General features: G+C 44.6%; 3 protein-coding genes across 5 annotated transcripts in view; 1 reads left to right on the top strand and 2 right to left on the bottom strand.

Annotated features, from left to right (window-relative positions):
* Positions 1-204: 204 nt before the first annotated feature.
* Positions 205-2,683, bottom strand: LOC136109622 (nucleoside diphosphate kinase). The gene is made up of 5 exons (XM_065852446.2): positions 2,527-2,683; positions 2,174-2,306; positions 1,510-1,611; positions 841-953; positions 205-448 (listed from the first exon to the last, which is right to left on the bottom strand). Exons 2-5 carry the CDS (start codon positions 2,300-2,302, stop codon positions 331-333), a joined length of 462 nt encoding a protein of 153 aa, XP_065708518.1. The 5' UTR covers positions 2,303-2,306; positions 2,527-2,683; the 3' UTR covers positions 205-330.
* A 589-nt stretch (positions 2,684-3,272) lies between these two features.
* LOC136109621 (nucleoside diphosphate kinase-like) lies at positions 3,273-7,372 on the bottom strand. Of its 2 annotated transcripts, XM_065852444.2 has the most exons (6): positions 7,225-7,372; positions 6,464-6,596; positions 5,866-5,967; positions 5,020-5,132; positions 4,539-4,676; positions 3,273-3,719 (listed from the first exon to the last, which is right to left on the bottom strand). In XM_065852444.2, exons 2-5 carry the CDS (start codon positions 6,590-6,592, stop codon positions 4,559-4,561), a joined length of 462 nt encoding a protein of 153 aa, XP_065708516.1. In that variant the 5' UTR covers positions 6,593-6,596; positions 7,225-7,372; the 3' UTR covers positions 3,273-3,719; positions 4,539-4,558. The 2 variants fall into 2 exon arrangements, with proteins under 2 accessions (XP_065708516.1, XP_065708515.1); XM_065852443.2 differs by having other exon boundaries at positions 3,273-4,676.
* Positions 7,373-11,713: 4,341 nt separating this feature from the next.
* The window catches only part of SPAG9 (sperm associated antigen 9), a 62,630-nt gene continuing 53,861 nt past the window's right edge, over positions 11,714-20,482 (top strand). The window contains exons 1-2 of one of the 2 annotated variants that reach the window (XM_065852662.2): positions 11,714-12,160; positions 18,300-18,420. In XM_065852662.2, the coding sequence (XP_065708734.1) occupies positions 11,855-12,160; positions 18,300-18,420 (427 nt within the window). In that variant the 5' untranslated portion in view covers positions 11,714-11,854. The remainder of the gene's footprint in view (positions 12,161-18,299; positions 18,421-20,482) is intronic. The other variant, XM_065852663.2, reaches the window with a different exon arrangement.

Below are 20,482 nucleotides of genomic sequence, written 5' to 3'. Positions count from 1 at the left end.
GCACAAATCAACCATGAGAGGCTCTGAGCACAAGGTGAGATTTTTAATGTGAGAAGGTGACGTTGGATAAGCATTATGCCCGTACATGGAAGTTTGTGTTAATGATTCCTTCTATAGGAGGAAAATACTGAATGACTGAGTCAAATGACATCTGTGAACATCTGAGCACCATAATCTGTTCTATAGTGAATGCGACACAACAAATGAGTTCATATCCATTTATTGGACAGTGCTGAAATGCCTAAGCTAACCGTGGTGGGGGTTGCTCCCGGGTCCCTGGCCGGACTGAGATGATGCGTTCACAAGGCACAATTCATCACAGCAACTCTTTCACTCATAGATCCAATCATGGGCGCAAGATTTGAAGTCGATGAGCTCTGTAGGCTTGAACCACAGGTTGATCTCCTTCTGGGCACTTTCTACGGAGTCACTGCCGTGAATGATGTTTCTGGGGAAGGAGATAAACACGTTGTTTCATATAAAAATACACTTTTGGCAACCTGTAGTTCTCCATAAGGAAAAACTGGGATGAAGCAGCTAGAGCTGTGGGACTATGCCTGCAGGTACGATATTCACATATCTACTAGAGGAGCTAATTCAGCCGGACAGGGGGGACTACGGCTACTCCCCAACACCGGCCAATGCCCCCGACTGATCTTACATGGAGCTCTGATGAGGGGCTGTGTTTCAAAAAAAAGTCAGTTTTGTACCAAGCCATTTTGTGTGACCTGCAAATAAAATACCATCAGACTAGGATCTCTGCCAGCAATTTTGACTTTCTAGCATAAAATACTACCACTACTGATGTGTTTAATGTCGACTGATAAACTGAGCACAAACCTTCCTACTTGAATGCAGAAGTCACCACGGATGGTACCAGGCTTGGAGTCAGCAGGGTTTGTTTCCCCCAGCATTACTCTCCCGGTTTTAACCACGTTGAGTCCTTCCCATACCTTAAGGAAAAAAGACAAACCCTATTAATCCGTGCTTATACAAAATACCAAAGCTTTTCTTTGCTAATAACTTACACTTTGTAAGGAAACACCCTCCCTGCAGCGATGGGATAAGGACAGCCTGGTGAGGTACAGGCGCTCCTAGTTCGGAACGTAGTCAGAACCAAGGGAGACACTATGAGGACAATTTTGTTGGGTTTTGGGGGAGTGCAAAAACAAATGGCACAGAAGATGGGTTTCTGTGGGAGGCCAATCCCAGAGCCCAACCCTTTTTCCCCCAAAAGAAAACATTCTTTGGTGTACAAGGCTGTCCTTCAGGAATTCTGCTTAATCTATGCTAAGCCTTTTAATGTGTAATTTATATGTGCACACTTTCCTTCTTAAGTAGTAACTTCATACTGGATTGTCTCCATTTTAATTTTGGTTTTATTATGCCACTATCAGAACTAGGTAGCTTGAAAGAGTGTTTCCTTAACAGTATATCTGAATATTTTTTGCAAAGTGAGACAAATATATTTAACAAAGCCCTCTTTAAAGTCAAAATCAAGCTGCTTACCATGGCCACGATGGGGCCGGAGTTCATGTATTTGACCAACCCAGGGTAGAATGGTCGGTCTTTGAGGTCAATGTAATGTTGCTTGAGAAGTTCTTCGGAGGCCTTTAAAAGGACAGATGAAACATCAAATATCACCTCAAAATATCACCCCAGAAAAGCTGTAAGACTACAGCAATAAAGACTGGACTCACCAGTCATTAACATTATCCACAGTAGCTGTGATGCTTTTATGGGCTTCAATGAAAGCCCCCATGTAACATTAAGGAGCGCATGAAACGCCTTTTTTTTTGTAGTAGTAGTGTCATTGTTGTGAGTTGTCAAAATTATTTCTTTGCTTTAGATTAATCCTCAGCAACAAACCGAGGACACGATGTCCGGGCTGCATTACCTGATGCAGCCTTTCAGCCAAGGTCATTTCAGCTCGCTCCATCAGGCCATTAACCCATCCGAGCAAATTTTGTTTCCTTAGGAAACGGCAGAGATAGAAAGCGTGGCCTGACGTGTGACGCGGTACGTCCAGCTCTTGGTGAATACAGCATCAGATTCCCGTTCTGATGCAGGAAGAGCCGCATAGGAAGATGTGTAAGTGTATACTGAAGTACCTGCTGTGGCAGGTGAGGGGCCAGCGCTCCGGGCACAGCGATTCCCGGGCGCAGGGACTTACGTGCACGAACTTCATGCCCACCAGCCGGAATCCCTTCTGCTCGAACCGCTTGATGATCTCTCCCACCAGCCCCCGCTGGACGCCGTCGGGTTTGATGGCGATGAAGGTCCGCTCGCAGTTGGCGGCCATGGCGCTGCGGGCACAGAGACGCGCTCCGCTCAGGCCCGGGCTCAAGGTCGGAAGGAGCCGCCGCCCGCCCCGCCATGGCGGCTCCGGGCCCACGTGGCACCGGCTGGCGCTGCTCCTTCCCCGGGCCCGCGGGGCCCCGCTCCCGGCCCTGCCCGGCCCTGCCCTCCGCTCCGCCGCGGCCAGGCGTTGTCCCCCCCACCCCGGGCCCGCCGCGCCGCCCTCACCTCTCCGCAGCTCCCGCAGCCGCTGCCGCCCGCACCGCAGCCGCCGAAGAAAGAGGAGGAGGAGGCGGCGGGCGGGCCCCAGATCCCCCGCCCTGCGGAGAGGAGGAGCCGCCCCGCTTGCGGCGCTTGGGGGCGGGCGCGGCGGGGCTGGGGGCTCGTTTGGGAGCCCGCCCGCCCACACCCGCCAGCCCGCGCTGCCGGGGCCGGGCCTGGGCCCGTTCGGCCGGCGGACGCTGCTCCGGGCTGCCCCGGGCTGCCCCGAACCCCCGGCAGCTGCTGGCCGGGCTGTGCCCTGCGGCACCTGTCGCCTTCCCCGCCCCCGCTCTGGGGTTATTGGCTTCCAGTTGCAACAGCGAGGGAACGAGCCTTTTCCTCTAGAAAGATAGGGATGTTTAACTACGCTGAACCGTGCAGCGCAGGGCAACAAAGATGATGGAGTGGAGCATCTCCCGTGTGAGGAAAGGCTGAGGGAGCTGGGGCTCTGGAGCTGGAGAAGAGGAGACTGAGGGGTGACCTCATTAATGTTTACAGATATCTAAAGGGTGAATGTCAGGAGGATGGAGCCAGGCTCTTCTCGGTGACAACCAATGGTAGGACAAGGGGTAATGGGTTCAAACTGGAACACAAGAGGTTCCACTTAAATTTGAGAAGAAACTTCTTCTCAGTGAGGGTGCCAGAGCCTGGAACAGGCTGCCCAGGGAGGTTGTTCCCTCTCCTAATAGTCATTAATTAGCTTTTAGGCAATATAATGAAAATTACCTTTTATTTCACTTAAACAGCAAATGTTTTATTTTGTGCCATCCCTTTTTAGGAGTCTGATATTTTCACAAAGCATTGAATTCAACTTTCATTGCACAGGTTAACATTTGAAACGAGAACTCGCTGTAGGGAAAAATCTAGGAGTTTGAACAATAACCTCATTAAACTCTTGCTTTTAACGAATACAATGTTGCAGATAAATAAATACATAATATTGACCCCAACGCATTTCTTTTTCCTCATCCAGCACAGCTAGTGAGTATTTGTTGTTAAAATTCCTGCAGGAGGCCAATAGGTTTCTCTGATAGGCGCACACACCTCTACTGAAGCACATGTAGCAGTACGATGACTCTATTTCTTTACATGATTAAATAAATAGATAAAAAATAATGCTACAGCCACTCCTGAAATACCCTATCCAAGAACAGCTTGTTCTGGAGCTCCAGCTGTTAAGGAAAGAACACAAATAAGGACACAGCTTAATTATTGGCTGCTCAGTCAGTAAAGCAAACGTCGCTCTTGTTGCTCTGTCAAGGTCAGGAGCGCTACAGTGAAGGGGCTGAAGGTGGATCTCCCTCACCCATCCTCACATTAATCTCCTTTTCACATAAAAGGGCATTTCAGAAAGCCTGGTGTATTAATCCTGCCTTAAAAAGCTACATAAATCCCATGTGGGGGAAAAAAAGGCAAGTTGAAACAGTGTCAATCTAGAGGAAAGTTGTCATTTTAAAAACAGCCATGCTCTGTGTCACAAACAAGCTTTTTTCTGCAGCTGTTTTGGGCATGGGGATTCACTTGATAGCAAGTTCAATCCTGAATGTTCAGCCACACTATCAATATACTTACATAACACCAGTTGTCCTCTAATGTTCTGATGAAATTAACTTTTTGCACTGAACCATTTGCCTATTTATTTATTTAAAAATAAATAAATTAAAAAAAAAAAAACAAACTTAACACTTTTTTTTTCTGTTTATCAAAATACCCTCTTTGAGTACAGAGTGTTTCAGGAAAATCTATGTGTTACGTGTCATTAACAATGAAAGTTTTACTTCTCTGTATTTCAGTCTCTTATCTCTCACCCCCAGAAGCAGCTTTCTAAAAGTACAATTCCACCTATAGCTCGGCAGCTTTTTAACCAAAGCAGCAGCAAACACTGACTGTATTTAATATTTACTACAGAGCAACATCACGGATTTCTGGGATGGGTTTCTACCAGTTTATATGAAGCTAGAGGCTGGCAGTAAGGATACCCCAAGGTGTAGGCTCCGTTTTACTCATAGATCCATTCATGAGCACAGCTTCTGTAATCAACCAGCTCTTCAGGAGTGAACCACAAGTTGATCTCTGTCTCAGCACTTTCTACAGAATCACTTCCGTGAATGATGTTCCTAGGAAAAGCGAAGGTGGATATAAAAGTAATAGAATCCTTGAACTCAAAGCAAGCTTTGTTTTTTAAAGCGGTCTCCATGCTAAAGAGGAGTTGTGTGTAATTGTGAAGCAGCAGCAGGCACAGAGCGTGCAGGCCCAGCTTTGCTCATCACTTCTGTCAACGGGGAAGACCACAAATTGACTTTCATCTTTAGATCATGGCCTTACATGGGCGCAAGGAACGGCGGCTCCGTGCGTGAGACAGAGAAGGATGGAGCGCCGTTCCTGCCTATATCGTGACATATATCATGACATACCACAGGACATGTAGTATTCGATTATACCAATAGTTTGAAAATGTACCTTCCAACTTGAACGCAGAGGTCACCACGAATAGTGCCAGGCTTTGAATCGAATGGATTAGTTTCCCCCAGCATCACTCTTCCAGTCTTAATCACGTTAAGACCTTCCCACACCTCAAAAAAAAAATACATTGAGATTATTAAATCTTATCAGTAGTTAAAGGAGAAAGAGTTAATCACACCTTACAGACCTATACAATGTTGCCCATCATGGCACTAATCACCAACTGAATATTCCTAATAGCAAGACACATCGCCAATTTGTCTGTCAGATTCTTGAAGCACCTGCTGAAGTTCTCCCCTTCCGCACAACACCCTCCCAGCAAGGATGGGAAGAGAACGATTTTAAATCTCAGTATTGTGAACAGCCTTACAAACTGGCTGCTCACTGGAGATCTGGACCTCCAGCTCAACTATTTTACAAATGCACTATCAAGGGGGAAAGAAACAAAAGGAGAAAATCCCTTCTAATGAAGTTAAGACTGAAAAAGATTTTCAGAGTTAATATAGCTTAAGAGAATAGCAAAAATATTTCACCATTTTTCAGCTTGCTTAATGCATGGCATTTCATAGCGGGTTTTTTGTGCAGGTTTACTGTTTCTCAAGGTCCGAGCTTTGCTTCCCCCTTTAGCCCTGCACTCTTCCTCAACATACTGACTTACAGGAGAGAAAGATCGTGAAAAAAGATTAAGGGAAAAGGAGTTGAGTACACCTTCCGAATTACAGTGTTTGGATCCAGGTTTTTAAGTCCTTTAAACTAGAATTCAATAGGTAACACAATCTCATTGCAGGTAAGACAATTAAACAGTAAACGTTTCTTAGCTCGGCTTCATTTTTAAGAACTCACCATAGCTACCACAGGTCCAGAGTGCATATACTGCACCAGACCATCGTAGAACGGCCGGTCCTTCAGGTCAATGTAGTGTTCTCTCAGAAGGTCTTCAGAGGCCTGCATTAAAAACCAACCAACCAACAAAAAGCTTACTGTAAGAGCTTAAGAGCGCACTGAAATCACATAGATTAACCTCAGAGCAATATTAATCCTAAAACTTGCACGCACTTAAAAATGCAGCATTTCTGGCATGTTCCTAGTAGTTCTGGTCAATATGAGTTTGAACTGTTTGCTTTAACCACACCTGGACTTGAAAAGAATCTTTACAATACAGACAGTTTATGTGAGCTGGTACTTGTGAGGTATGGGATGCACCTAAAGGAACACTCTCTTCAGACTAAGGACATCAAGTTACTAAAATTAGCGTGCTTAGCATGTCTAAAGCATTTAGCCAGAGCTGGGAATTGGAACTTTTCCAAAATATCCAAAAAAGACTCCTCGAAATTTCAGGTTTAATTGTTCTGAAGACTGCGTTTGTCAGTACGGCACGCTGCTCTATTTTAAGGCTGCAGTTTGGATGAAAAAGGAGACATACAAATTAAGGAAGGCTCACGTGTATTAATTTCATGGCCACCAGTTTGAAACCTTTCTGTTCAAACCGCTTGATGATTTCTCCCACCAGTCCCCGCTGGACTCCGTCAGGCTTGATAGCGATGAACGTGCGCTCGGCAATAGAAGCCATTGTCCTAAGGAGAAAGGGAATAAAAGTCACTATTCCAGGACCAGCAGGCAGGTGCAATCACAGTCCTGTATCACGTGTAATATCAGCTGTTATTATAATTAAATCAGCCACAGCTCAAGGTCATTAACCCACGATCTGCACTGGTTTGATAAATCAACCATTGTACATGGGTTTTCACAAGTGCTACAAAAGTTTAAAAGAACAACAGTGTGCCAAATATAGAAACAAGTACTTAGCAAATATTAAAATCAGAAAAACTAAATGGAATGGAAGGTAAAGATTGTCACAGACACAGCTCCAAGTGCGGCGTGGGAGGCTGCAATTTAGGGCAAAGTAGGCTGAATAAATCCTGTAAACCAATGTTATCGGAGTTTTTTTGCTTTGTTTTGCTGCAAATGTGTGTCTGGACGCAGATAACATATGCACGCAGATAACATATGGATGCAGGCCCGGGGGGCTGCAGGGGAGGGTGGCACTGGACCGGTATTAATGATTCGTGCCGTTTCAGTGAGGCGCTGAAACTCGCCGGGGTGCAGCCCCCGCCCGGGCGCGGAGGGGAGACCCTTCTGCCGAACCGGGGGTGTCCTGCCTCCCGCTCCCCACCGCCGCCCCCCTGCCGCCGCCCCGCTCACCTGCTGGCGGTCCCGCTTGGCTCTGGCGGGCCCGGCTGGCTCTGGCGGGCCCGCTGCGGCAGCCGGGGCCGGTCAAGCCGCGGCTTAACCCGGAGCCGCCCCCGCCGGGGCCGCCACCTCGGGCCGGCCGGTTGCTATGGCGACGGCGCGGCCTCCCGCCTGCAGGGGGCGCTGCCGCGGGCCCCGCCATGTCGCCGGCCCGGTCCCCGGGGACACCCCCGGGACACCCCTCCCCGGGACCGCCCCACGGGTGTCAGCCCGCACCTCCCCTCCTCATCCGCTAATGGATTTGTGTCCCTGCTCCCTTTTAACCTCCCGGCGCGTCCGTCTGAGCTGTCACCGCCTGTGGCACCCGCAGCGGCCGCAGCTCCGAGCGCACGGTGCCTGCTGGCGCTTTACACCATCGGCTGCTGATCTTCTGTTTTCCAGGGTGTTTATAGTGAGGATGCAAGGGAAACGCCCTTTTCCAGCATTTCGGTCTTAGCTGCTGAATCTCATTTTTGTTTAACAAAGGCACACCAAATTATTTAAATAAAGATCACATTATAGAATCACAGAATCGTTTTGGTTGGAAAAGACCTTTAAGATCATCAACTCCAACTATTAGCCTAGCACTGTCACACTAAGTTCCCTCTTTAGGGAAGGCAATTTTTTTTCCCTGGTTATACTATATTAGATCTCTGAGTCAAAACACCCCTCAACAATTTACCCCTTCACTCTTGTGCCTTGAGCATCCCATTCCCTTTGAGAGATCTGCGGATAAAACATCTGGACACGTGAGTTCTTGCGTTCTCAGCATGTCCTGCTGAGAGGAAATCCCTGCCTGTCCTCGTTTTGTTTCTCAGCCGGGATGAACTTCGCAGGCTCTCCTCCCTGGCTCTTCCAGAAAGCAAAATAACATGGATTTCACGTCCCTCTGGGCAGGATTTAGCTGCTGCTTAACAGGGGTGTGAGCTCAGCTTTTTGACAGCACGGATTTCCTTACTTGGGATCCCTTCCCTGCAATCCACCATGTATCCACGTCTGGTGGGAGAATCTAGATGTGACATAAGTGTCTATTCAACCAACCTGTTTGCCAGTATTCAAGGGTCTTTTTTTCCAGGTATGATCAGACTCTGATTACTCATTTTTCCAAGGTCTCTGATTTAATGAAAGGTGTCTTAAAAGCCACCGCATTGTACATTCTAGCAAGTCCCCCTTAAAGTTATGTTGGACTTAGAATGTCTGAGAATTCTGATACTGTCAATCCACTACATTCTGTAAACACATTTATTTAAGACGTTTCATACTACTTAAACAAGTTCTAATACTGTAATCCTCACTAAGGGAAAAAAAAATATTTAATAATAGAAAAAAGGCCTCTAGAGATGTTTAGAATAATATTTCCTCAAAAGCAGCAACAGGACATCTATTTCCAGCCTCGTTAAAACCATGTCATTTAGCGATTAAAGCTCAGACTTGCCATAAGGTGGACAAGCGCTATTTGTAGCTTTACCACAGTCTGCTGGGTGATCTTTGCCAAGTCTTTTAACCTCATTTTGAGATTAATCCACTATTAGCAGAGCATGTAGTGCATTATCAGAAGCGTGCTTCCTTGTTATTTTTAATGTGTAAATGAACAGTTTTCCTACTTGTTGTAAATTCTACCAAAATTACTAAACTACATTGGAAATTACATGTTTACCTAAAATGCAAGGAAGTAGTCAGTCTAGGCAAAGATGGATCATGGGAGAGAAAGTAAAGACCTTCAAAGTCCTCAGTGAGTAAACTAAGTATAATTACTGAGCTCAGGCCATTCACACATTATTTCGAATCAGTACAGATTTTTAAAACATGCCTAAGGCAAAAGGCTGACTGTGAGAGTCTCCAGACTTCAGGAAAATTCAAACACAGCCCCAGCTGTATAATATATATGTATATATATATATATATCTTTTGGCCCCAGCTTTATAAAGATCTCAGCTAACAGCCTGTATTTGTACCCCTCGCAACATTTGTGGAGTTCTCACAGGACTCACGTTTTGTGCTGGGCACCTCTTGCTCCTTAAACCCAGACTTGTAAGCCTGACAAGTCCCAGCTAAGCTCTTCTCACCCCATACCGATTCAAGGGCTAATTTTCTTCCCTGATAAATTGTAAATCAATTTACTTTCAAATAAACTGCTATTTCTAGAGATAGGGAATATATTTTTTTTCTTATTATCCAGAAAACTAATTTCTTTATCAGGCAGTTGTTTCCCCACGAGTGTGAATTGCATTTTACTATAGTAGTTACCACAGACAGCCACTGCTTTCAAAGCTACAAAGACAGTACTATCAGGTTTCTTTATTCTGTTTCACATGCTTGATTAGTTCACTAAATTGACAGGTCATCAAGTCTCTTAATGTCCTGGCAAGCGACTAGGATATAATTCCATAACTTCTATTTTAATCCATCCCTGACTTTGCACTCTCACACCGACTGCGAGGTTCACATCACAGAACGTGATCACAGTGAGTGTCAGTAAGATATATTTTCACACCACTTGAAACTTGGCTCCCAGGTCATCTTTCTAATGTTCGTCTTTTAAAATGCTTCATTTATCCATGGTGGAAAACCCCCAGGTAACTAGAAATAAAACAGGAGCACAAATGGCTCTGTTCTACCTGTGCTCGCCCATCTGGCTGCAGCTCTAACAGCAACCGCCTGCCCATTCAGTGACGGACTCGCTCCAGTTGTGAAAGAAAACCACATCTATCAATTTTGCTAATAGAAACAGGATAAAAATAGCACATCCTCAGAGACCCTTCCCTTAAAGGCTGTCAGCTGACACCTTGACCCATTTTTGCCGTCTGTCAGAACGTACGTCTTTTGAGCTGATGTATTTGTGCAATTTGCCGAGTATGATGGCGATAACTATAAAACGCTACAGAGAAAAGGATCTCCGCTACAATTCAAGATGTTGTGTATTTTTATCCTCCCAATAATCTGCAGTTGTTTAGAATTGTCCTCACACTATGCAATATGACACATGAATAACGTGGTGTGGTCTGGGTTGAAAAGTCCACTGCAATTATTAAGAGACATGGCCAGGCAACCTCATCCCGCGAGCAGAGCGGAGCCACCTCTCAACTCCAGCTGGTTGTTGTCTTCTTACAAGGTTTATTCAAGCTCACTAAAAAACCCACAAGTCAATAACCCCCAGCCCAAAGGCTCTTGGTGCCTCTGCAACAGACAGTGAGGGAAATGGGAAACTACCTGTGATCCGAAGGGAGAAAGAAATTCTGACAGGAGCAAGCAGAGATGAAGTCTTTTCATCATTCCTGCGCATACCCACTAGATTAGTACATAAAGACAATGCACCACATGCATTTAAAGTCCAGTTACTGTCTTAGGATCGGTCCAATTGAGAGAAAATACTGTGTAAACCTCTACTGCTCTCCAGTGGAAATTAATGCAATAACCACAGTTAAATTTCCACCAGTTCTCAGGCTTCTGCATGTTTTAAAACACTCATTTCTTTGTTCCTGCACTGTCACTAGGCCACTCAGTTCGTCAGCTCCCTTGTATGTGAAATAATTTTACTTAGTGATCATGATTTCCCCAAATATTAACTGTATGATAAAAATGAGGGATGTGAAGCAACTCCAAAACTGTCCAATCTCACTAGATGTTTTCAAATTTACAGTAAATGTGTAGATTAGCTCACATTGTTCCCATGACCGAGCACATAATCTGGAACGGACTTCAGTTTTCCAAATCCCAGGAAAACCAATTTGTCTTGGCAAGTGCAAGATACTTTTTAAATTGGATTATTGCTAAGAGAACAGGATTCCTGATTTTAATTTATCTAGAGACCTTATTAGAAAGAAAAGGTCTTTTGGCTGTCAGAGATAAGCCAACACAGCAACCCAAACAGCGTTCGGGAGCTGCCAAGTCCTAAAATCTCGTTTTAGCTCCGTCAGTCACCCCTAAATGAATCACTTGATCTATTTATGCCTCTGTGCGTGCAATAAATAAATAATGACGCTTCCATGTCAGCTGTCGGGCAGCATTTCCTCACATCCTCCACTCAAAGAGATGAAGATTAATCGTGCAACCTCTTGTGCTCGTCTCTCCCCTCCCCGCGGGGCCTCAGCGCTTCTTCTCCAGCCCCACAGCCCAATACTAAACCTCTCCCTGAGGCGAACACCCCGCCTGAGGGGTCGGCACCTTCCACCCCCAACACCGAGGCGCCTCCGCTTTTGCTCCGGTGACTCGCAGGCGTCACAGCCGCTCGGGCCCTCCGCGCCGACCGCCTCGTTGCTGCGGGACGCGCCTTCCTGAAGCGCCGCCCCGCAACACCGGCGCCCGCCATCGCCGCCCGGCCACGCCCACCTCCCATCAGGTCACGCCCACCTCCTCGCCCGGCCCCGCCCCCCGCGCCGTTGCGGGCGATTGGTCGCCCCGCCCCTCCCGCGTGACGCGCGGCCCCGCCCCGGCGCGGCGGGTGAGGTCAGTGCCGTGCGCCGCAGCCGCTCTCCGCTCCGCCCCCCCGCCGCTCGCCCGGGCTGCAGGCGAGGCCTCGCCGCAGAGGGAGGAGGAGGCGCCGGGAGAGCTGAGCCACCGCCGCCCCGCCGGACCCCCCGAGGGAAGGCGCTCGCCAGCAGCCATGGAGCTGGCGGACGGCGTGGTGTACCAGGAGGACCCCGGCGGCCCCGGCCCCGCCATGATGTCGGAGCGGGTGTCCGGGCTGGCGGGCTCCATCTACCGCGAGTTCGAGCGGCTCATCGGGCGCTACGACGAGGAGGTGGTGGCCGAGCTGATGCCGCTGGTGGTGGCCGTCCTGGAGAACCTGGACTCGGTGTGCGCGCACAGCCAGGAGACCAGCGTGGAGCTGGAACTGCTGCGGGACGACAACGAGCAGCTGCTCACGCAGTACGAGCGGGAGAAGGCGCTGCGCAAACAGGCCGAGGAGGTGAGGGCGGGCGCCGGGCCCAGCGGCTGAGGCGGGAGCGGAGCCGGTGGAGGGCGGGGGCCCGTTCCCGAGCGGGGCGGCGGCTCCGCGTTTCCTCCGTGGAGGCGGGGGGGACTTCCTGCCCTCGGGGCCGCCGTGGGCGGGGTGCTGGCGGCACCCGGGCTGTCCCGCGGTGGCTCCTACCGGCTCGCGCGACCCCGCGGAGCGGCTCCGGTGTGAGGGGCCGGGAGCCGCCGGGGAGGGAGTTGAGGTCGCGCCGTGTGCGGGGAGAGCCCCGGCCCTGGCTGCTCCGGTGCCTCGGCGGAGCTGGTGCGGGCTGTGAAGGCGGCTGTGGCAGAGCTCTGTCCGTGCTGTCTGTCTGTCCAGGGGCCCTCTTTCAGCGTGGCCCTTCCTGAAAGACTTTTAAATAGCTCTTCTGAAACGCTGCTGCCCTGCCAGGCACCAGGTCCCTAGGAGAAAAGCAGCGCAAACATGGAACCCTGCGCTGACAGCTCTGCGCTTTCGCTTTCCCTCGGGATTTTCCCCGTGGCAGGAGGTGGCTTGTCCATTTCACCCCAGTTGCAGAGGGTGTTTACAAAACAGAGTGAGAAAGCAGCGCAAAAAATACAGAAATACAGGCTCTCTAGACTGTAGTTCTTCAAAGCTGGTACATAAGAGCTGCAGCCAGCAACAGGTGGTGTGGACTGTTCAATGGCAAAAACTCTGACTTAGGTTATTACTATAAAAATTAAAATATGAGTATCTAAGAGTTACTTCAGCATAAATAAGAATGTGAAACTTGCAAGATGATAACACAATACAGTAGAAAGCAGCTGTGCAGGTTAAATTCCTCCAGCTCATTGTCTTGCCAAACTCCTGTAGGAAATTGGATTGACAGCATTATCTGTAATAGAACAAGTCATCTTGTGTCTGTTTCCAGACGTGCTGTCCTGTGCTTATCTCTGCAGTTGTTCTTACCTGATAAATTTTCCAAAAATCAGATAAACAGCAATACTACAGGTGAAGACTGTATTGACAACAAAAACTTACTTTGGAAAACATGAGCCCTATACAAATATTTGTATGTCTAGTATTTTTAAGTAAGTGAAAAATGTTGTCTGCAAATTGTTCCAGGACTTCAGTAGTTTTCTATGAAGTAATGTGGTGTGAAGAGTGTTGCCCAAACTCTTGGACCACCAAACCATTCACCCTCTTTGTCAAACCTGTACTTGTTTTACAGGACCTTATGGACTTCAGTCTGGCAACTATGGGCATAAAGATGTAATCCCTAGTTCTGACACAAGCTGCATGTAACAGGCTTTTTTAGGAAACATATTTTATTTTTATTAAGAGAGTAAGAAACTGATAAATAGTTTCTGAACTAATTCATGAGAAAATCAATCAGGCTCGAAACACAAGCAGCATTTGCCAGATTGAAGAAAGCAGGCCTTGGGCAGCAGAACAGAAACCGTAGTGATACGATGAAATAGAATACACTGTTAATTGTGTTGCTGTGCCTCTTCGGGAGCTGTATGTACTTCTGTTGGTAACTTCACTGCGATCTCCGTTTCTTTGTGTCATGATAAATTAACTCAAGGGGCCAAGGATTATGCAGTCTAGAAACTAATACGCTGCAAACCAGCTTTACGGACGTTTTCCAAGGTGCAGTTGGACCAGAGGCTGTGTTTTCAGTTGTAAGAGCGAAGGTGAACTTTTTGGTACGTGCTGGGGTCAGTTCTGCTGTACGTATGTGAAAATGTCTGTGGTAGATAGAACGTGGTGTGTATGAGGGGTATGTGTTTTATTCAGATTTGATTGTCGCAAACTTTGGATGTTGAAGAAATCTGATGGGTGCAGTATGGTTGAAACAAAAGGAGGGAATGTGAATATCTCACTTGGACAACAAGTTATTGGCTTAGTGTGTTCCTTTCATTGCGCAGGTTGCTTGTATAATCTGATGGCAAAATGGAGAGTTTTGAGTTACTAAGCTTAATATTCTGTATCATCTAACTGTCCTGAAGAATTTACATATCTTCTTTTACTTCCTGCTTGCTGTTTTAGAAATTTTTATTTACAGTAGTATCTCGAGCAATATTAATGGCTTACTATTTAAATAGGAACCTCCTTATACCATTGTCCTAATTTGCCTCCTTTATTCGCTGTACTTAAAAAGCGTTGCTAAAGGAACATCTTGAAAGTTGTTGCTTGTGGACTTTTCTTATAGTGACTTATTTCAGAAGTCCTGGGCCCGCTTTTCAGTCGTTCAGGTAACAGCAAGGATCTTTTAAGTTGCAATAAATTCAGTTGTCTGATTTTCTTAACATATGTTTTGTGCTATAGCTAATGAAATAGAGGAACCAGCTATTTTGCTGTCCTACTCATGGTTCTGCATAACTTCTCTTCCCACCAAGTGAGCGTTAGGCAGCATGTCCTGCCACAAAGAACAGGGAGAGGAAGGACTTGGGGTTCTGCTATTTAATACATAAGAAGTTTTACTTCTGTAGAAGTTTACTGCTCCATACCTGGGGGTGTGTGTCTTAGCAGAAGGTGCTTTGTGTAGACTTGGGCACAGGCTAAAATCTACTCCTTTTAGCTCTGTCAGGCTGTCTAATATATATATATGAGCTTTTCTGCTGTTGGTGGGATTAAGCTGTTCATGAAATCTGGTGTTCAATACATGGTTACTACTTTTGCAATCATGAAAATGAGTTTAAGTCGTAATGTGAACTTGATGACTGCCTTTTCTTACTGTTCCCAAAATTAGCTTTCTTCCTTAGGATTATATGTTAAGTAAACAGCCTGCAGGAAGAGTTTATTCTTAATTTGAGGGAACAAAATTGAGATCCCGTATACAGAAGGCTTGCTAACACAGAGTAGAAGTTACTAGGTTGTTTTGAGTTACATATATTTTTCTCTACCCCAAGTCCAGCTGAGCTGGCTTCATCGCTCATCTTCTCTACCTGCTCCGGGAAGAACAAACCATTGCCTGAAAAGTTGCCATCGCTGCAATAAAAGGCTGTGTCATAGGGTCAGAGAGACTGCCAAGGAGGTGGAACCTGACATCAGATCTGCTCAGTATTGCACCTGGATCGTGTGACAGGAAAACAAGTTAACATATCAGGAAACAGAAGATGACATAAATATAGGGAGAAACATTTCATTTGACTACTGCTGTATAGCAAAGTGATTAAATGGTTTTATACATGAGACAGGGCTCCAAATGCGTAGGCTGGGCTGTGTCATTGTGTTGTCTGAGTTAATATTTATTGCAATGACTATTGCTGTAAACTTTAACTTAAAAAATAATTACATAAATATTTCAGAATCTTATTTGTGAAGTGCTTTTTCCGTGCTTTTTACTGAAGGCCTTTAAGAACAGGTTAGACAGACGACTGTCTGAAATGACATAGTTGATACTGCCTGGAGAAAATGGGAGGGATTAAATGGGAGTCACCAAACATACTTTGTGACGGTATCACAGGGCTGGATTTCAGCAGTAGGGACGTGCACCGTATCCCGTGCTTACTCCTCATTGTGTTCTAATCAAAATTAGGATCCAGGCATCAGTGCTGAGCATCAGAGCCTTGAAAAAAGATGACCTTTTAAGGGCTGTTCCAGCCATATCTCCTGTAATCTTGTGGTGTTTTGTGTGATTGTTCTAAAGATGTGTTGGTGTTCTTTAGCTTGTTCTTCTAAACAAACAAAAAAAAAGCCAAATAAACCTCCCTTCTTGTTAGAGTTGTAACATACGGTTCTGTGGCTTAGGCAGTATGTCACTTATTATGTGGAAATCTAGATTTTTAAAACTTTGTGTGTATTTTGTGTAAGCAGTAGCTTGGGTTGAAATAATGTCTAGTATCCATACACTGAGTGGCTAGCATGTTCCTACGTGTGCTGCTGCATATACTTTAAGTGATGCAGATGGTGGTGCGGTATTTGAGTGTATTGTCAATGTAAATGAAAAAAAGAAAGTATTTTAATATGAGTGTTCAGCTGGTGGTTCATCTGACTAGTGCTTCCATCATAGTCATACAGGCTTAGTCAGGATGAGCTGATCAATCTCCTGGGGCTCTGCCTGTGTTAATACTGTCACAGGAAGGAGAGACAAAATCAAATGGAAACATTCCAAGTCTAAAGTACTCAATCTGTGATTTGATCCGGTGAAGTTTTCAGCAGAGGAAAAAAAGTTGCTCAGCTCTAATTATAAAAGTACTTTGAAGAGTTCTAACTTAAAATCTAACTTCAACAAAATTATGGTGAACTAGTGGAAAATAACTAAACCATTTAATACGAACCCACTTTCAGTAGTTGCAGTTGAAGAACGTAGAGGAAACACAAAATTATATCTATCTTTAGTTCATGAGTAACAATGACATTGACGACTTTGAACGGCTGTTTGGTCAGAAGTAGAATTGTCATTGGCCTTTTGCAAGTAATGAGACACATCTGACTTTTGGAAATCATCAGAAAAGCAACTAAACAAAGATGTTACAATTTTATAATTCTTCTTTCATGTTTTCCCATGTTTAATTTAACAAAATATATTGGTCTTTAGCCCCAGTGCCAAATTTATGTCAAACTTTGAAGCCTTTTTTAAAAAAGGAGTCTGCTAAGAGTAAGCCAGGCATGACTTGAGCCTTTAATATAAAAGGCGCAAAACACTTATATCACTTTATTACAAAGGAGTGATTAAAGAATTGTAAAGTTTGAGTTTTTTAGTGTTAAGTCAACAAACTAATATTTCCAGACTCTGGAGGGTAGGAGGACTTTGGCACATCTTTCTGAAGCAGGGGAAGAACTCATTTGAAATGGCGGAACCGAAAGTGACGCTACCTGGGCTGGGATCAGCTCTTCCTCAGTTGTTTCACGGGTTGACTTCAAGCACAGTCATATGAACCCCGCGCCTGGTCCTGTGATGGCTGTGGAGAGCTTGTCTGAAAGGAACTCTTGTTCCCCTTGGGTTTTGATGCATTTCTACATCTGAAGTAAACTTCAAGCAAAACTTCTTGTGCTGACCCTGCTAAACGGAAGCTCTTTCATAGGGTTACAAGTTTCTGCTTTGATAAAAACTATAAACCACATTGTCTAAAACTTCATAGTAGCCTATTAAAAGTTGATGTGTGAGCTTTTGAAGTATTTTTCCCACTGAGTTTTCCTAGCATACATAAGGAAAAAAATAAATTCAAATCACCTATAGCATTACTATTTTTAAGTTGCTGCCTGCTCTGCCCCTCTGTTCCGGTGCAGTACCCAGCTGCAGCTTGCTTTCTGACCCTTGAGCTGGCTTGCATGTGTATTTAGATGTTTTTTCTGCAAGGGCTCTGCTATGCTTTTCCTCCCTGTACTTAAGCCTCGTGCGTAACTTGTGTTTGTGGCCTTGCCTTTTCTCCGCAGCACAGAATGGGGAGCACTACGTGACCTCAGACATTTACAGCTATCAGAGGTGTTCTTTGTGCTGCCAATACGCACTGAATTTTGTGTTAAGATAAACAGCAAAAAAATACACTTTTTAGAACTTTCATAAGGATGAATTGGTAACTTTAATGTTATAAAATGTAAACACTGGTATATGCATCAGTGAACTTGTTAAGATTTGAAGTGAGACACTTGGTTAAACCAGGGTAGATGATGGTGATCAACACAGCTGTAGAGTGTCTGTAAATAGTTTTCTAAGCAGTTGACAGATTGCAGGAGATGGTTGTGAAGTATAACATTCCATTAAGACTTTGGGCATTTTGTAATGTATCAAATGATAACAGAAATTGGGTGGGAATCAAAAATAACCTGTAGTTTTGGTTGGTGCTGTTGCTGGCTGTGCCTGTACCATTGCGTGCAGGTGAAGGGACCTTCACTGATGCTCAGTCAAACCTGAGAGTGCTGAGACTTTGTTTCACATGCAGTGTTGGCAGGCAGTGTGTGGAGTTAGGAAAGAGTGAAATAATTAATATTGACGTTAATCCTGCTTGCACCCTGCTTTGCTGTGCGGGGCTGCTGTGTTGTCTCCTACCTGCTGCTTGAAGCAAAAGTTGTTCTGCTTAAAAACAAATCTGGGAATGACTGTATCTGTTCTTTCTCATTGGAGAAGGAATTTTGTTCATGCCTTTAAAAAAATCTTCCTTTCATTGTTGAAGCTAAATTCACTTTTTTTTTTTTAATTTAGAAATTCATCGAGTTTGAAGATTCCCAAGAACAAGAGAAAAAGGACTTGCAAACCAGAGTGGAAGCGCTGGAATCACAAACTCGCCAGCTTGAGCTAAAAGCAAAAAACTATGCTGATCAAAGTAAGTAAAATATATTGTGCTCCTCTTAAAGTGAAATTAGTGCATTTTAGATTTCATTCTGTAAACTGATAACACATGTGCTAAGTATCTATGCCAATCCCTGTATTTTGGCAGATAAGTAGGTTTAACTCTTGTGCAAGTTTGTTTTCCTTAGAATTAAGGCAAACAAATTAGCTTGTGACTTGTAATCTGATTCTTCTGGTCTCCTAGTTGTTTTGCTTTCCTTTTTGACCATGCTATTTTTGTGTTTAGCAACTTTTTCAGAAGATATTTAGAACTTATTCCCTTGTTAGCGTTTATAAAATAAATTAATTTTCTTCCCATTAAACTGTTGTCTGTGCTAAAAATCAATGTCACTACTGGAATGAGAATGCCATTGATGCTGATTCTCATTAGCTTTTGTATGATTTTTAGGGAATTATTTATTTCTATGAGGCATTTAGTGTTAACAGAGAAAGTTAAGGAAGAACACTTCTGCTTTTAGAGCTGCTCTGTCTGAGTTACAAAAGGGTGTGTAAGTATTGCAAAAAGGTAACAATGGTCTGTTGTCCTGAAATACTGAGAGTTACCATGTGAATATATTGTATTTTAGACATTCTGCTGGACTGCTTTTTACCGGTTACGCAGTCATTGACTGAAACATGGTCACCAGTTTGTCTGTTTATAGTTGAGCAAAGGATAGAGGAAAAAAAATACTGAAACCCACAGAAATCTTATCTCACTTCATCTCCCTCACCTCACAGTCTTACATTGAAGATGAAAGACCTATGCTGCTAATGATGGATTATTTTTTTTCCCCGTGAGTCTGTTAAAGATGCAACGAAGGTTACGATGTTTGGGGTTTTTATTTAACATTTTAGCACAGGGTAGAAATAGTGATCAATGTGAATTAAGGTGAACATTCTGTCAAGCTTCTAAGCTGGCTTCTATTGACACGAGACTAGTCTCTTAATTAATATACAGCTTTTATTGCTGGGCCATGCAGAAATGTGAAGTAAGACTGTATCAAACCTGATAAGGTTGAGATGAGATCAGTCTCTAAAAACAGCGTCCCTGTTGTTGAAGTAGCTTCTTTTCACTATTTTTTCTTCCTTTATTTATATTCAGTCACCTTTCTTGCCCATAACACAAGGAATTATAGTTCTCCTTTTCAACCTAAGGTATAATAATCTTTCTGTGAAGTTTAATTTTCAACAGCATGAGTGAACCTACAGCAGGGTAGAAATGAGTGTGCACTAGTGGTAAGATTAACGTAGGTGGCACTCAGAGCTGAATCTTTCTGAGATTTGAATGGTTTAGAATGCTGTTGGCAAATCTTCAAGGGACGTACATTTTCAGGTCCGTTGCAATTAAAATGTTCTTGGATTCTGTACAGACAGTGATGCAGGAACGCTTCAAGTAGTCCTTGCTAGTGAAAACCAGGTTGTTTGATTTCCAGGAGTGTATCTTTATAGGTGAAGTCAAGCTAAAATGGATAATTGCAAAGCATATTGTATCAGAAACACTCTTAATTCTCGTGAACTGAGGTGTGTGTGTAAAAAGCAGCAGAAGAGAGGAAAATAAAACATTGGAATGGGTTGAGTGGTCTGTTTTGGTGCAAAGGACACCGTTTGCAGAATGTCTGTGCTCTAAGCCCACAGCTCAGCCAACCTGTTAATGGGAAACCCTGTACTCTGACAACAGGGTTGTGACATCAAGATTGCACCATGTCCTATATGCCAGTACTTATTCTGTTAATACAATAGAAAGTACAAATTACTTGCACAAACAAGAAAGAATTTGGATTCTGGCAATGTGTGTGGCGTTATACCTGGAGTTTCTGTTATAGAAGATGGACTTATATACTAATGTACATAATGTTATTTTATATTGTTGTGTGAATTTGTGTGACATTCTTTTTTTGCCTTGAATACTAAGCCGTCAAATAAATGTATGATTACATTGTGTGTATATCATATTGATGGAAATATTCGCATGAGAGTCACTGGATGTTGGCTAGAACTATTTTTTTTGGGTAAGAAATACTGTTGTTGAGACACCTATCATAACAGCATAAAGTTCT

The sequence above is a fragment of the Patagioenas fasciata genome, chromosome 18 (assembly GCF_037038585.1).
Source record: "Patagioenas fasciata isolate bPatFas1 chromosome 18, bPatFas1.hap1, whole genome shotgun sequence".
NCBI lineage: Eukaryota > Metazoa > Chordata > Aves > Columbiformes > Columbidae > Patagioenas > Patagioenas fasciata.
This window is presented reverse-complemented; position numbering and strand designations above follow the sequence as displayed.